This window comes from Athene cunicularia (assembly GCF_003259725.1).
Source record: "Athene cunicularia isolate RWA chromosome 2 unlocalized genomic scaffold, athCun1 chr2_part1, whole genome shotgun sequence".
Classification (NCBI taxonomy): domain Eukaryota; kingdom Metazoa; phylum Chordata; class Aves; order Strigiformes; family Strigidae; genus Athene; species Athene cunicularia.
In genome coordinates, this window is record NW_020799095.1 from 124,576,161 (window position 1) to 124,594,550 (window position 18,390).

At 36.6% G+C, this 18,390-nt stretch overlaps 1 protein-coding gene across 8 annotated transcripts in view; it reads left to right on the forward strand.

Moving 5' to 3' along the window:
• Positions 1-18,390, forward strand: part of RALYL (RALY RNA binding protein like) — a 396,410-nt gene that overhangs the window by 299,900 nt on the left and 78,120 nt on the right. For all 8 annotated transcript variants that reach the window (XM_026842123.1, XM_026842125.1, XM_026842126.1 and 5 more), the window contains one exon: positions 12,000-12,075. In XM_026842123.1, the coding sequence (XP_026697924.1) occupies positions 12,000-12,075 (76 nt within the window). The remainder of the gene's footprint in view (positions 1-11,999; positions 12,076-18,390) is intronic.

Below are 18,390 nucleotides of genomic sequence, written 5' to 3' on the forward strand. Positions count from 1 at the left end.
GCAGCAGCTAAGACAGTAATGCAGTCCTGTGTGGAGCATACTGACTGGACTGTACAGTACAGATAACGCAATGCCATACGCTCATGCACACAGACGTTCTCTGTAGAACACTTTTTACATACATACAGCTGCAAACATCACACAATCAGCTGGAATTTCCCATTGCCACTTTTGGAACACCTCCATTACAAGATGTGACATCCTGAATCCCTGGGAGGCTTTGTTGCTGGATGTACTTTTTCCTTTTCCCTAAAATAAAACAACTAGGTTTACAGGGGCCATAATAAGAGGCAAATGTAAAAAGTCACAATGTTCTTCTTACTGGAGTTTACCTGACTCCTCCTCAGTAAGTTTTAAAAAAAAAAAACAAAAAAAACCCAAACAACAAAACAGAAAACAAGTCTTCTGATTATTATAGAATACATGATTGAAGAGTGAAAAGTAACAACACTGCCCTAAATCTGGTTTTACACAGACTTAAGTTCAAGGTTACAGTAACACTGATAGCTTTTGAAACTCTCATCCAAAGTTTTCTCTTTTCTTACATGAGCACTGGTTTTTCAATCTGGCCTAATTGCTTAGAAAATAGTTACAAATATTTTTAAGTATGCAATTATAAATCCTTATAAGATTGATAAGTATAATAGTATCAGGCATTATGGAAAGGGTTGTAAGGTTGAGGTTACAACAGAGTGAAGGTACAGACAGCTAGCTGTAGAACATTGGGCCAATGTATATCAGGCCAGTATATATATTTTTAGGGTTTAGCTGTATCTCTGGCTCTGCTTACAAGCAAAATATATGTCATAATGTTAACAGCAGCGTCTGATAAGGAGCTGAATATTAGGAAGCGAAAGATTAGGAGACTGTTGATGCAATGTTGTGTTGAATCACATATATTTTTATTCAAGGGGATTATTCAATCCAGTGTTTTTCTCTGGACACTTTTGTTTGCTGCAATGAAAGATTTAGGGATCTTTCTTTAGACTTAAACCAAATTAAAATAACAATGCTAAGGCTTTAAAAAGTCTGCCTGTATCTTTCCTTGTACTTCGTTCCTCATTTTAAATGACAGGCATGAGATTAGCGGTTTATGCAGTATGTCCAGAAGATTAATGTTTCCAGGTGAGCTTAGAGAGTTGTTTCATTTGATCAGCCACTGGAATTTCTCATTGACCTGGGGGAAAAAAAAAAAAAAAAAAAAAAAGAATCAAGCAGTTCTAAAAGCTGTAGGTATCAAGGTTTAAGATAGATCTATGGCACCAGTCTTCTCTTAGCAATAATGATAGAAAACAAATTCAGATATGACATTTCTGAGACTAAGGAATGTTTTGTTTGCTATATTAAAGCAATTGGCTCCAACATCCACTTCAACAGAAATAATTTAACTCCAGATTCAAGAATTCATTATTCCTCAGTGTTCCTTTGCAACCTTTTATTTTCAGAAACGGTGTGATAAAGATAAATTGCAAAACTTAACAGAAATTGTTCCAGTTGAAAATACATGCTTCTACTGTGAATATTTTCACACGCATGTATACATGTATACATATATATATGAGGGAAAAGGAAAAGGCAGGAATCTTGGGTAGGCGTTAGCAAGCTGTGTGAAAATTTTTATCTCAGAGGGTGGAGGTAGGGGTTGTATCTGTTTTAACTTCATGACCAAGTTGCAGAACACTATGGCTTCCAATGAGATGACACAAAATGAGGATTCTGGACTCCTTAGAGAAATCTGATATAAGTCCAAATAGCCTTCGAGGAAGAGAATGTCCAATAGGTGTTTATTGACTTGCCTAGCTCTATATATTTCTTATGCCAACTGCAATAGAGATTAGTTTTGGAAGCCTTTTTACAAATATTTGTGCTGTGTGTTTATGTGCAGTTTTCTCAAAATAATCACATTCTGAAGAAATAAATTGGAAATGTCATGGTCATAGATTTCTGGGGAAAAGAATTAACTCAGAGTGGAAGAGTTCTTCGTTCCTCTGGTCTCTGAGCCAAAATGACATATTTTCTTTGTGGGTAATAGAGATCTATTTTTTGTATGGCAAAGATAATGTAGATAGAAAATGTCACTGAGAAACATGGAAGAATGTGGATCCAGTTTATGTAAGAGGATGGTGAATGACCAATTTGAGAGCTTCACTAGCACTGTGTATTAATATGCACAGTAATTTATACTTTTACTTCTTTAAAATTAAAATGGAATATGTCATATGGTCTTTTGTTAGTACCTTTGATATTCAAATTCAATTTCATGAGTTTCAAAATAATTATTTCCTAATATGATTTTTAGTAACTTATTACAATGTTTCCTGGTATTATTTCATGTCATATGTAAATGAATGTCATTAATAATATGTAGTACACATTAAACCTCTTGTGAGTGAACTTTTGAAGAAGCATATAAAGTTCAACTGCATGCCAAGACCAAATGCAGGAAGAAGGATGATATTTTATGTTTAGTGAAAGGGTTTCTGACATGATTTCTATGATTTTGGTTATTACTGATGGATAAAACATATAGTGGTTGAAAAAGGGGTTGAGGGGATAAAGAGTGGGGGGATTATAACATCAAGCCACAGCCCACTTCTTGTTGAGAAACGCTTTTCTTAAAAAAAAAAAAAAATACACCAGTGTGATACATTAGTAAGAATAACAGAGCAATTGGACATTCATGTAATTAGCAAGGTTATTTGAAGTTGTAGTGAGTTCTAGTTCCAGTTAGTACCAGGAAAGATAAACCATCATGCTTTAGGATTTACAGTAGTTCTAAACTACTTAGCATTTTAGGAGGAGAATCATGCTGAGATGATAAGAGAATGGAGGGTGAATTATCTTATTCCTAACTAGCTTGAGGTTCTCACATTTCCTTTCAAAGCATCTGGGGCAGCTGGAGGCAGAAAACTACAGTACGTGAACTATCAGTCTGAGAAAATATTATGTTTTCTCTATTCCTATCAACTATTTTTAGATTTTCCTTGCGGAAATGACAAAGAAACCTGAATAAAGCAACACTGCATATGGTTCATTTTGAAGTTTGTCAGTATTTCCAGTTATTATATGTCCTGGCTTTGCAATTGTAGTTTTGTTGTCAAATTGAATCCAGTGGGGAACTTCATGCACTGGTAATGAGAGTTAGTATGTGACAAGAACCCAAGCATTGTTAATACAGAAATAATGGATTTGGCATAGTATTTGTTTGTAACTAATCTGCACAATAATGTTTCCTCCCTTGTGCCAAATTTCAGTGGAATTATCTCCACTTCTGCTGTCATTTTTTTCAACTCAGCCCTGATCTGTTAATAAACACCGTAGACGTCAGGGTAGTGAATGTCACAGAGCGTTTCCCTTTGCATCACTGTTATATTGTTTTACAATACTAAAACTGTGATTCTGTTAAGGGAATATTTAAAGTTTTTACCCGAAAATACATGACCTAATTCTGTGGCTGGCCATCATATGTTTTACAACAGTTGTGTTACAAAGACAAAACTTTTCAGAACCCTAATATGTGAAATATTGGATATAAGGAAAAAAAAAATTTTGCAATGAGGGTGCCGAGACACTGGATCAGGTTGCCTGGAGAACTTGTGGATGTCCCATCACTGGAAGTGTTTGCAGTCAGGTTGGACAGGACTTTGAGCAACTCCATCTAGTGAAAGATGTCCCTTGCCCATGGCAGAGGGGTTGGATTACATGATGTTTAAAGGTCCCTTCCAACCCAAACCATTTTATGACTCTACGAGTCTGCAATTTGGGACAAAGTTTTCATAAAGTTAGCACTAAAAAAAATTACTGTATCTCAAGGGAAATGCTGTAAGACTTGTGCTATGCAATTCCAAAGTGTATTTCAAGCTTTGTATTTTGAACATACTCTATAGATCCCCTAATCCAGATAAACCTGGAACATGAAGAACCTAGGCAGAAATAGGATATATAGAAAGGAGAATTGAACAGCTGGAAGTATCTGAGAGTCATTGTTTTGGGAAGGGGGTTTGTTGAAGTGAGGTGGAGTCAAGATGAATGTTTAGATCACTGCAAAGAGAAGAACAGTGAAGAATGGAGGTAGGGTTTCAAGACAAAGAATTAAGAAAAAGTCAGGTGTGTTTTAGAAAGGAATAGTAATGGAAAGTGGTGGAAGTGCACTTGGGACTGCAGAGGTCCATTCCTGTCTCCACTGCCAGCTTCCTCTGATCTGTGGATGTCATTTTTCAAGACACAGTGAAATCCACAGGGTGATTTCTCTCTGATCTGTTGTCAGCCTGGATGAAAGCCTCCAACCTATGGGAATACCCTCAAGGTCAGATCTAACTTTGAAGGTTTTGGTAGCAAAGTTCAGGGTATCAAAAATGTACCCAACCGTCAGGGATGACTGTTATGTCAACAAACCCCAGGAGCAGAAGCAGGTACAGTAGCCAACCCTTCAGAGAGACACATTTTGCCCTCCTACCTAACAGCACCTTGAAACTTCCCATCCAGATCCTTTGCCCCACACCATCTCCTGCCGCTTCTGCCCCATAACCCTGTGGCTGCTGCGTCATCCTGTCCAAGCCAGGACAGACTCCAGGTTCGTTGTGATGTGCAGAATGAGCTGTGAATGGGAAAGCACAGAAAGCCTTGGGAACATTCACTTTTAAAAATTATGAGGAAAGGCACTCCAAATGTAAGCAAATTTTTTTTAAAACCCAAGAAATATGGTTAATAAATGTTGGTAATTTTTGGCAAAATATAGTTATTGTGATGGTTATTTAGGAAAAATACTTTTTGTTTGTGTTTGCATTAATAAAGTTAAGCGTCTGCAGGAAAAATAGTGAGAACGACAAAGAGATTGGAGCACTGGGATAGTGGACTCATTTGTACACTACTGATTTCAATTGTCATAAAAAACTGTTGCTTGGGGGATGAAGCTAACATTAGTAGGAAAGTTAGATAAAAGGCTGTGGGGCAGACAAAGTAGCCAAGTATTAGAAGAGAGAAAGAAAAATATATTTTGAGGAAGAGTTGAAAATTACTGAGGTTCAGGCTATGTTCCCTAGAATAAATCATACTGAGATCTGAAACAGGTAGATGAGGGACTTTCATACTATATCCCCATTACACTGTTTAATGTCACTGCTTGAGGCTAATTGCAATGCTGAGAAACTCAGACATCTAGTCAACATTATGCTTCGTCTGTGTCTTATGGTAATAACTATCTTTTGTTACCAAAGAAAAGCAGCAGAGAGTTTGTTGGCTGCTGCCCTGTAATGACTGTGCTTGATCTGAAAGAAGACAGGTGCTCTATTTTCTGTTTGTAAACAGCATGATCAAGAGAAGGCAAAGAAAGCAAAGTGCTCCTTGCACACCTCACAGTCTGCATAAAGCTGTAACTCAAGGATCAGTTCTGTTTCCCACTAATAGCAGCAATGAGAAGGTACAGTACAAGCAGGTATTGAGATCATATGAGAGTCCCAACTTGAACTTTTTTTTTTTTGACTGGCTAAACTTACTTTAAAACAGTTGTCTTTTTTTCCTTGAAGGTAACATAAAGTTCCTGATGTAGTTTTCATTCCTATATCCTTCCTATATCCTCATGGCAACCTTCTGCCTGCACAGAACTGGCCAGTCCATGTGTTAAATAAGTATTTGGCAGGTAGAAATCTTGTTCTCTGAGTGGGAAACAGAGCAGCTGAAAACTTGATTAAATTAAAAGGACCTTCTTACAGGAAGACTATAATTGCCTGCATCTGTAGTTTGGCTCTGGTGGAGTGAAGTACTCGTATGACAGGCAGCTTCATGGCTGTGCATGGTACAAATCAAATTAGAGGTTTCCACAATTAACACCCAAACTCCCACAGCTCTTACAGCTGGTCTGCAGATAAGTGGCTGTGGCCTTATAGTCCCTTCTAGCTAAGTGAATCTCTTGCCCCTGCAAAACAGCAGCATGGATCTTCCAAAAAGCCACAAGCATGGTGCTGAGAAGGAGGAGGTGTGGAGAACTGTCAGCAACAGGCTTTCTTTCCATAGGAAGCTCTTCACCAGACATGCCCCTTTCTCAGTGATGTCCCTTCCCCTGCAGCCCAGTACTCCCACCTTCCCCCAGTGATTCCTGCCCCATCACAGTACTTAATCTACAGGAATTCAAGCACCAGCAAAGAAGCAGTTTGTCAGGTCTTGGACACAGACTCTGCAATCACAGTGGAATTGATGAGCAGTCTTCATGAGGCCACAAATTAGCATTCTCCCCTTCCCAGGCAGAAGTGATGCCTCTCCCAGGGCATAACGTGGACTACTGTTAGTCACATACCCAATGGGGCACAGTGACCATGCCCTTACTTGGGTGGGAAGTGCATGGTTGGCAGCAAGCAGTGAAAAAACAAGGCAGGCCAGTGCTCCATGTCAGCTGTGAAACATGTCAGCATCTGATCAGAAGCTAAGGGAGAGACTGTTGTTGCCAGTACCCTAAAGGAACAGTTTGTAATGGATGTATAGACAGGACAGGATTTCCCCTTTTAGCTGTCATCTGTCCTCACACCAACCCAGTTCCCTGGGGAACAGAAAGAGACTTTCCAGCAAGACAACACTCCTGTAACTGAATGGTGTTAAGAATGATAGCTTATATAATCCTATAGCCTCTTTTCATTTTAGCAGTATTTAATGAAAGAAGAGATGGTTGAACAAAGCAATTTCATATACTATTCAACAAGCAGCTCCTTCTGTATGAAGCATTAACAATAGCTGTCATCTTTGTACAAAAAAAGGCTTCCAATTACTTCAGTGCTAAGAGAAAATCCAAATGCAGCTGAGAGCCCCACAAGAAAATTATTTTTAATACCATTATGAAAAAGGAAAATGTGCGACCCAGACCTTCATTTAATATTTTACTAGACTTGAAAGTTAATTTGAGTTTGTGTTCAATTTTCTGGGAAGTTTCTTCTTTAGGGCTGTGCAGTTTGGGCACAGAATTGAACAGAACTGGGAACTATCCTCTCCACTTATTTCACATGCTAGAGACAGGGAAAAGGGAGGAAATGACATGTAATTAATGTAAAATATAAAGAAAAAAGCAAGTCTATGGTGTAAGAAATGTCATATAACTTCATTAAAATTCCTTTAGTACACAGCAGGGAGATTTATAAGACTGGTAGAAGGAAAAGTATAAAAGACAGACAGATTAGGTTTAGCTCTGCTGGTGTTCCCTTATACTATAAATCATATGACTAGAGGCTGTCTCTAAATTGCATCTACCTCTTGGTCTTTCTCTTCTGTCCCACATATATTTTAGGTCATCTGAAAAAGTAGAGAATGCATCCTGATCTCCCTATATCCATAACTTTGTCCTGGGTATAGACTGTGCATTCATTGTGTAAATTCTTTCTCTGTACATTAGTTTTATTTATAATTTCTTCCATTAAATGTTGGTCTAAAGCACAGCTGGTCTGGAAGTACACAATGACATCCTTTCTCATCCAAAATTTTAAGTCAAGCAAATGTGGCATTTTACAAGGAATGTATCATTTTCTGCAACCATTCACAAGAATGGGTGGAAGAGCATCTAACGAAACATTTCTTAGAAAATTAGCTGTTGAGCTACAGAGGTCCCTAGAGTTTTTCTAGCTCCAGGTCTTGCTTGGTTCTCAGTCTTTCTGGCATGGAGCCCATGCTCAGAAGCCACATGAATAATAAATTTAGGTACTTGGAATCATTCTCTTTCACTGGGTCTTATGCTGAAAAGCAGAGTGGCCACAATTAAAATGCCAATCAATGACCCTAGTTCATGTCAATTCTCCACCTATACCTAGAAATTTCATGGGAGTGTACTTAGTAACTGGGGATGAGAGTCATGCCAGAAACCACTCTAGTACAAGAGATAGCTGAGTACTAGAGCCTAGGAAGGGCACTATTTAATTTTATAGTATAGATGTAGCCTGACAAACAGATCCTGGATTTGCAGCAGAAAGCCTCAAAGTCCCTGTTTTCATGGATTGTTTTAGTGTCTGTTGAAGCTTCCAGTTTCAGGCATTTGTTTTTGTGAACCAAAATGGTTGATTGGTTTTGGTTGGGTTATTTTTCAATAAAACTTTTTAAAGAATCTGAAGGGCAGGTATACTTAAAAGTAGTGAAATAATTCTAGAGTATGAGTACACTTTAGGTATTGTTGCTTACACTTACAAATCTTGTTTAAAGGCAACTGTTGTCTTCAGGACCAGATTCTCAGATTGCTTTGTCAGCGAGGCAATGAACAAAGCCAAGACTAGCTGATATTGCTTTTCCAAAAATGAGAGGCTCATGAACTAGGGTCTCCTTGGTCCTTACTCTACTGCCTAGAGGAAGTAGGTGGGCAGCAGTAGGAAATGGTGATAGGAGAAAGGTAGATCATGCTGTGTTGAGCTGCTCTTTTATACAAATATATGTAGTTACTGAATACAATTACTGTTCTCTCTAAATGGTTTGCATATTCTTTCTTCAAGTCAATATTTTTTTTCTCATTACTAGATAATTTTCAGTATAATTAGAAATAAAATACCATGTTTGAAATTATATTCTGCTGTTGACACACAAACTTGAATGAAACCTAGATCTCATACCTTAACTAACCTCTGCTGTGCTAACAGGGATAGAACTGAAGATGCATTTCTTCTAATAAACAAAGTAATCTCTTTTGATTCTGAAAGCACAGAGAGCAGGCTGCTGCATTACAGTGTGCTGTTGTCTGCACAGTGACCTTTGTATTCACAGTGATTCCTTGATATTTTGAATTTCAGTGTTGAATTTATCTTAAAGTTGATGTCTAAGTAAACATTTATTATATATGAGCAGAGAAAATAATGTGAGAGTCCCTGAGGTGCTCCATTCCCACGTAGAAGCACAGTGAATGTCTGTGTCCTTCTCCAAGTTGTCTGGTTCATATTCATGTACAAGTGCAGTAGCTAATTTTACAGCATAAGGAGTGATGCCTCTCTGCATTCCTTGGGGTGGAATCGTTAGCTCAGGTAAATCTCTGTGCTGCAGCCAACAAATTTAATTGACACAGTTTATGACCTAGTAGATGTAAATGTCTGCTGTGAAACTAATGATGGATGAAGCCAGAGAACAAGTTATCTCACAAGATTTCCAGTTGGGCTAGAAATAATCTATCCTGTGAAATGTTGACAAGTTCACTTCTAACCTTAGTTAGAAAATTGAGGTTGGAGAGATAGTGCTGAAAAATAATGGGGTGAAAATCTGTTCTAACTTTTCAAACAATTTCCTACACCCATTCTTAACTTACTACAAGGTGCTTGGGGAGTTGCAGAGCTATTCAATCACTTTCATATTAACAGAAAAGCCCCATGTGTACAGCTTTTCTATCAACTATTTCCTGTGTTAAAGAGAAATTCTGGCTATTACTGTCTGTATAACATAGTTCACTGTTTTTGGCTAGTACATTTAGAGATTTATTTGAGTGCAAGTGAATCTTAACTGATTCTGAACATCTTTACAGCTGTGTTTTCTTTCTGGCAGTATTTGATTAAAATGAGGGGAACACATAATAAACAGCCCTTAGTCTTCTACACTACTTGTCTTTGTTAAAAGCGGGTGTTGTAGAGCTGCAAATGTAGGTCTACAAGAATAATCATCAAGATAGTATTGATCTACCCTGAAAGGATATGAAAAAGTTTTAGAAGTCCTTTAGTGTTCATATGCCTAAGAATAGTGACCTGGGCTGTAGCTCTGAAAGAGAAGATGAGAGACATGAAAAATATGTGAAGATGAATCACATAGCCTCAGGTATTTCCCAAGAACAGATTATAATTCTACTTCTTTTCCTAAAATCTGACCCAGTTGTAGTAGGAGATGATGAAAGTCAATACAGTCAATGACCTTAAAGCTGACATATTAAAATAGTGTGAAAAGGTCTAATTATCGTAAAGGTCACAGGATAAAAATTTCATTCCAATTCTGTTACTTCCAGGAGCCAATGGAAATGCAGCACAGCTATCAAAAGTCCTCAGTGGCTTTCAGAAATGCTTGACGTTTACTTTGTTGGGTCAACATTAGTAGAATTTATATTTCTTTAAATAAGGGAATCATAGCTGAATTTTAAACAACCATGACAGAGGAAGATTAATATATATTTAATAAAGCACTTGCTAAAAATTAAGGGCAGAAAAGCCTTTCAAGGAGGTGTGAAAACTGTCTCCAATATTCAACCAACTTCAGAGAGATAAGTAAAACAATAAATATAATATTTTTTTGAAAACTATGATTTAAGAGTAATCTGGCTTCTACCAAAGGAACTACAATCAGATTTAATTCCAAAATTATTTATATGGAGAAAATTTTACCAAAACCCATAGTTTTTATCAAACAGTTCTACACAAAAACATTTCAGGACCTTGTATATTTTTAAATAAATGTTTTTTCTAGCTCAAAATACCAAATTTAAATATAAAATATGTTTAAAATACTTTTAAATGTTTGAAACATTCGATTTCCAATGGAAAAATATTTTCTATCAAAAACTTTGAAGTACATACATTTTCAATGTTTCTGATTGTTAAAAAAAAGTCAGATGGATTATTTTTTCCACTTTGTGTGAAATAAAAATATCCAGTCAGTAAGTCTCAGGCTTTTACTGCAGCTTTTGAGGTCAAGAATAGCTTAAATAAAAATGCTTGAGATTTTAGCATCAATGCGCTGGGCAATGATGCTTCTTCATTCTACAACCTCAGCTTTCTACTTCTCTTTTCCCTCCATTACACTCAATTTCAGGTTAAACATAGACTTTACCACAAACATGTGCTTTCTTGAAAGTCTTGATTACCAGGTAATTCCATGGTATTTAGGATATGTTGTTCTGTCACAGTAATTTTATGCTAAAATAAAACTGATGATTTTGTCAAATGTGACTCTTTTGTATATTAGTGAAACTGAGGAGAAGTTTAGCTGCAGCATCACTCAGATGGCATGGAATTTGTTTCCCAATCAGAAGTTTTACTTTATCCATGTGATTTGACGTAATGTCAACTTTGCAACATTCAATCAGAGGAAGGGAGCTTTTTAATACAGGTTTGTGTTTATATAGACAGCTTCCTAAGCTCAAGCAAGGTATTCTACATAGAAGGGTCTGTGTTTCTTTCTTCATGGGTAACTGTTACAAGCAATCAAAATGATGGACGTGTATTTCCTGGTATGCCTTTGATCATGTTTCAAGAGAAGATAGTAATTTGAGAACCAGTATGACTACTGTCTATATAAGCTTGACATATTTTTTAATTTCAAGGATAAATACACAGACATAATGTAAGTGAACTTTTTAAAAGCATGAACAATATTTCTGGTGTTAAGAATTATAAGTACCTGCATAAGATAAAGCATGTAAAAACCCAGATTTTTCTCTTTCTCCATACAATTTTTAAAGCCAGTACATTTCTCTAAACAGAACCGAAAAGAAAAAAAGAAAAGAAAAAAAAAACAACAACAACAACAAAAAAAAAACACACACAAAAAAAAAACACGTATTTAGATGTATTTGGGGTAGGAAAAAAGATAGTCTCTTATTTGGTTTTGAAAAGTCTCATTTTGAGTGGATAGTGAAGTGGCAGTTAACTATCAGTGTGCATTTCTCTAGATCCTAAAGGGGAAATCTTCAGAACCATTCTAGTCCTCCACAACAGAATTTGACTTGAGATCATAGTTTGTCTCAACATCTAAGTTACCATTTAAATCTCCTCCTGTAATAGAAATGCATTACTGGTTTCACCTTTATGAGTAAAAACTCATGTATGTTTAAAAAATGTCATTTCTTTCTGTCACTAATAACTGACATTTTGCCTAAAATCTTCATGCATTCATTACAGTAAGAATTTTTAGGGAAGTTTTATAGCATCAATTCAGAAGTGCTAAAAACAAGATAGGTGTTTTATGTATGCCGTCGATTTTCACTATTACTCATTTTCAGTGTCTTGAAGGTGACTTTGCAAATTAACTTTCAGACATTTGGCTTATTAATATCAAATGTTTGCTTTTAGATATCAACATGGCAGGAGAACCAAAACCATACAGACCAAAACCTGGCAACAAGCGACCACTTTCAGCACTTTACAGGTAAATGAGATTTCATTTTAACTTACTACAATTCCATTTTTATTAGAAAAAAATATAGTAACCTGAAATGTATTTACCAATGTCACTGTGTATCCCATGAATGAGACAAAGGAAATTTTTTCCATTCACTCTTTGATGCTTGTACAAAATATAATCAAGCTCCTGTACACACCTGAAGTTTTTGAATGTGAGTAAAAAAGCTGGTATTGTAGTGTCTGACACTACCTGTGTCTGTTGACTCATTCCAGAACAAACTGTTCTAATTTCCATAGAAAAAGACTGTCCATAGAATGTCTGTCCTAAAAAACTAACAGGCTAGTTAGGAGTAAGCCCAGCAAACAAAATTCCTGACTGATACTTAGATGCAATGACCATAATATGCACATAAAGCCCCTCTTTTGGTTGGAAACAAACATCAGAATTTATGTTTGCTATAAAAAATGAAGTACTTAGGATATTTAAATGCAGGCATTCAGAAGAATAGATAAAACTACATCAGTTGGACTAGAACTTTATTTCATAGTTAAATATTTTATATTTTACTGAGGTCAAAAAGCTGGTCTCTGCCTTCTCAGTATTCACACCATGGATGTTATTTGTCAATGCAAGAACAATTCAAGGGAAGGGGTTGCAGCTATAAACTGTAAGAGTATTACACATAGAGTCTTGCTGTACTAAAAAGTTATTAGAAAATATGTTTGACAGAGACACACCTTTAGGTTGAAGTAGCAGAATGCAGTCGCCTTAGACAGCCTTTGCTCCAGGGGTGCTAAAGCCAATGGGGTTGTGCCTGGTGAATGTTAAGTGCTGTAACACCCCACCCAAGTGCTCAATCTGGAATTCAAGCTTTGGGTTAAATATGAATGTCCTGGTTCAGCTAGGATAGGGTTAAGTTTACCCAGCAGAGAGAGAGGGGGAAGGGATCTCCAGCTGGGTTATTCATACCATGCTGGCGTCAGGTCTGGGCGAGGGTGGGTTTTGGTCGCGGGAAACACCGGGCTGTCTGTATCCATTACGGTATCTCTCTGTATATCTTTTGTCTTGTTTACTGTTTTTATTGCTTACTGTTGTTACCATTGCTACTATTGTTGTTCAGATTGTTTATCACACTGCTGTATTAAATTTCTTCCTATTTTAACCCGGGGTTTGTGCCTCACTGCCAGCCTGACCAGCTGAGGGTGGTGGAGGGGCAACAGCAACATGGTCTCCGGTCCTGAAAGGGCTTAAACCAACACAATGAGTTGCATTAAAAAGATGTCTGTTTATTTATTTTTTTATGTAGCGGTAATTTAATTTTCCCTCCACACATCCTTTTACTTCTTCTGCAGTGAAAATGGAAGAGCAGGAGAAGAGAAGCAGACTTTAGGCCCATGTGAAAATGTAATGTTTAACAAAATTATAATGAAGTACACAGTAAAATTGTAAATCTGTAATTTATTAAACCTAGTGACAAAGAGAATAGTGTGGTGATCTATGAAGTGTATATTAATGTCCCCACTTCTAGTACTAGATTTTATTTTTTTTTTGGTAGCGTTCTATTCCAATTTTTAATCCTTATGTTTATTATTTGGCTATGGCCTTGTTCTTGTGACTTTTTTATGTGCAAGGATCAGTGAAATAGCTAATAATTTCACAGCAAAACAACTGGTTTCTCACTGAATTTTGCGTTAAGGGTGAAAACCAGCTTCTAACAAGAATGGACTTCTGTCCTGTTCAGGAGGACATTGACAGTGTCTTTCTCCTATTCCCAGCTGTCTTTTTTCATACAGCTTGTACAAACGAAGAAACCCCCACCTTTTTTTTTTTTTTCAAATCAATTAAGCTTAGTGAAGCATTACAAGTTGTTAGGGGGACTGACAGGCAAACATGAACACATATATTTCTGCTCAATAAACCTCACTTCTCATAAAAGTACTGCAGAATTTGTGCTCCAGATCCATGAAAGGAGTTAGGGGTGATTTCTACCATGGCTGAAATGCAGATAGACTGGCTCTGACACTAACAGCTCAAAAGTTAAATCGCACATACTTGAGCAGGACTTTCTCAAGCCTGATCTGATTTGAAAGCTTCAGATGGAAACTCAAGGGTGGGATCTCAGAATGAAACAGCCAGGAGCATTTTAGATCTGAGCATGTGTGCTACACAGTAGTAATGTGAAGTTTTATCATATAGTTGCTATCATATAGATTATTTCTGTATCATAGAAATAATAGTAATATCATTTTTGGAGAAGAGCACCCCTGTATTATCAATAGGTTCAACTGCAAGGTATAAAACTATAGTTGTTACTGGTATCCATGGTCTACTGTGTCCCTGTGTCAGTATTTCAAAAGATTTTTGAAGATGTTCTATGGTTTCTGGCATGTATACGAACTTCCACCTCTGAGCTTCTGAATGGTTTCTCATAAATACTTGTTCTACAGACAAGACAGGGTAAGAGAGAGACCTGTGAAAAGTTTTACAGGAACTTTAAATAGAAAAAATATTTTAGTTTATGTCCTTTCACAGTACAGACTCTTTCTCTAGAAGATTATGAGAGGCTTCTTTCAGCAACTAACAGAAGACTTCGTCTGATGGTAGTGGAGAACTTTCACAATCTTGGTGTCTGTTAGCATAATAATATGTGAGGAGATAAAAGATTTATAGTTCTTTACAACATTGATAATATCTACTTATTTCAAGACATTGTACTGGGTCTGGCTGAGATGGTGTTAACTTTCTTCATAGGATCCCATATGGTGCTGTGTTATGGATTTGTTACTAAAACAAACCAATGTTTTGGCTGTTGCTGAGCAGTGTTTGCAGAGCATCAAGGCTTTCTCTTCTTCCTATTCTGCTTTCCCAATGAATAGGCTGGGGGCAGACAATAGATTGGGAAGGAATACAGCTGACACAGCTGACCCAAACTGTCCAAAGGGATGTTCTATGTCATATAACATCATGGTCAGAAATAAAATGTGGGGAGGTTTTTCCTTCCAAAGTAGCTGCTCCTTGGAGACTGCCTGAGCTGCTTGTGGGACGTAGAAAGTAATTGTCTTTGCATCACTCGTTTTTTTCCCTCCTTTCTTTTCGCATTACACTGCATTAATCTTAACTCATGAGGTTTTTTCACTTTTGCTCCTCCTATTCTCTCCTTCATCCCAATAGCGGACAATGGTAGGGGAGTGAGATAGTGATTGTGTGGGTGCTTAGCTGCTGGCTGCACAAGATGGAGAATGTTAAGAGGGAAATTGTTACTTTAGAGTTGATTTTGACTAAGAGAGGTATTGGTTAAAAATTTAGTTATCACAAAATATTCACTGTGAAAAGGGAGGACTGAGGGCAGTAGAAACAGGATAATAGATTTCAGAAACGACAGGTTTCAATGAGCTCAAAGAAGTGATAAGCAGGTTATCTTGGAAAGAAATTTTAGGGACAAAAGGAGTGCAGAAAATCTTGCACTGACTGTGCATAAGGTAGAACAGAAAATTGTCCTGAAGCAGAAGTAGTAGCATAAAGGAATAATATCTCAGCATCATTTCTTTAACATCCTGAAAAGTGAAAAGTAATTGTACAAAATGTGGAACCAAAACCCCATGACTGGAAGTGAGGAGTAGAAAAGAACAACAGAGACATCTAACAGGATGTCAGAAAGTCTAAGGCACATAACAGTACAAAAGGCAACAAAAAGATTGTCATTAAAGTAACTTCCTTTGCGTTTTTATACTGCTGTTACCTAGTGGGAAAGAAGATAGTAGATAATACAGAATAGTCTCTTTTGCTTTAGCGAAAAAGGTTAGTTGACTGGCTATTTAAGAAAATCAATATTAACCAGAGGGTACGCAATAAAAGAATCGGCTAATCAGTATTTGAATAAGTGAATTCAATGGAAGTGGTATGATGAGATTCACCCTAGAGTGTTTAAAGGACTAGCTCTGTGGACTATTAGTGATTGTTTTCAAAAACTTATGGAGGTCACATAAGGTAGAAAAACAATAGGTATGGGCAGGAGTTATACCTATTTTTAAAAAGAGGAAAACCCATAAAATTATCAGGTCAGCCCAGCTTTGATTCGCAGAAATATACTGGAACAAATTATTAAACAATCAATTTATCACCACCTAGAGGATAATAAGATGGTAAAAAAAAAAATCAGGATCAAATTAAGTTGAAGCAATATAATTTCCTTGTCTGACAAGATACCTGATTTAGTGGGTAAAAAGGAAACAGTAGATGTGCTATATGGTCATTTAAACAAAATTTGACATTTACCACATGTGTAATTTTCATAAGCATATTCAGGAAACTTGGCAGAAGAAATTTTCTTAAGGAAGACATCCAATAGCAAAACAGTGACTGTGTACAACATAGTATTAAAGATAACTATTGTTTGTTCAGTCTCCTTTGTTACAGATTTTTAAAGAGTATTCTTGCATATTTAAGAACACTTTTAAGGTAAACAAGTAGGAGTGCTGCACATGGTTGCATGATTTTATTTATTGTGAAGTGCTTGAGGCTTCAAAGCTATTCAGAGTACTCTGCATCTCTGAGAAGAAACCTGCATCACATTTATAGCTGGATATGCACGTTAGTAATTAATCCAGAGCAAGCTGTGTCTGTGATGTGTTACACCCATGTAATTTACTTATGTGTCCAAGGTATTAGATCACTTTTGCATGGAATGGTACAAGAATACTTGGTCATGCCTCAGTTCAGGATATACTTTTTTTTTTTTTTTTTAACCTTTATATTTGTATATTCTGTGTGGAAATAGTCTCATTTAATCTCGCATATGTGAAATTTAGCATGGGCCTAAATGTTAGACACATAATTTTTCAGATATAGGAATAAATAGATGCAAGACAGATAAGCATATATAATTTATTCTTTGATTTATACATGTAGTCATTTACATATCTAGAGTCTCCTTTATTCTCCATTTTATTATTCCATTTATACTTTTTCTCACATATTTTTGATGCTAGCATTCCTGGTGCAGTTCATAGGAAAAAAAAAAAAAAAAAAGGATGAAGTTAAAAGTGATACAGAGAATTTAAAAGGTATCATGGACTTGATGTCAGCAAAAAGTTTTGTCATTCATTAGACTAGAAATTACTTCCACTTCTTCTTCTCACCTAAATGTAATTTAATACCTTAATTCCTCCCATATGAAAATCCCATTGATCACAACCCTTTACTTCTGGAGAGCAGATTTGCACTGCTTGGAATAATCCCATGGGACACTGTCCCAGAGAAAAGAGGGGACCAGGATAGGCAGCTGATTTCCAAGGATCACCTCCTTCAAGTTCAAGAACAGTTCATCCTGATGTACAAGAAATTAAGCAAAGGTAGCAAGTGGCTTGCACAGATGAACAAGGAGCTCCTGAAAAACTTAAGACATAAAAAAGAGGCACAAAAAGATAGAAGTAGAAACAGGTGGCCTGGGAGATATACAGAGACACTGTCCAGTCGTATAAGGATGGAGTTAGAGTGCTGTGGGAGTGCGCCAATGTCGTTGCAAGACCACCCAATCCATAATAAAGGAACTTCCATTTTGGATTAGGCCTTAAAAATACTTGGAGAACAGAAAGAATTAGGCTCTGCTTCAGAAAGCTGCTCAACACATTATTAACTTTAAGCACACTCACTGAAAAACTACAGACATGCCTAGGGTAGTGCTCAGGAAACAATTTAAATCTAACATAGCTGTTAGCTCCAGCCACATTCCTCCTGATTTGCATTGCTGTTCAGTATGTGAAGGGGGACTTAAATCCCAGAAGGTTCCAAATTGTTGTGAATTTCCTTTCTTAGCACAGCACTTCTGCAGAAAACCAAATGTCTGACAAATCTGCATCTTAAAATTATTTTACATCTTGTTATTTAGGTGTAGCCTCAAGCAGAAGTTAATTTTACTGGCTAATTTTCATATCTTTGAAACACAAGGTAAAGATTAAAGGCGCTGACACAAATGTGTTAAAGCACTCTTTGGGACCATTGTTATAGTAAAATAAAGGATCACACTTTGTCTTTTTTATTTAGTGGTGTTTTGGTCACTATTTCACTAAAACAGTTCTATGTCAGCATATGGATGTCCGTTTGGTGTTCTTTTCCTCTGTGTTTATGCCTCAACATACCAAAGCAGAATCAGCCACAAATACTCTGATGGACTAGCATTCTGTTGCTCTACATCATAAAAAAATATTTTAGCTATTTATTTATAATTTCAGTCCACTGCCATGTTATATGAGGTGTTAAATACATGTTCAAAAGCTTTTTCTCTGCTTCTGAAGTCTTTATTGGGGCTATTAAAACAGGACAAGTATCTCTAGTTCTTAA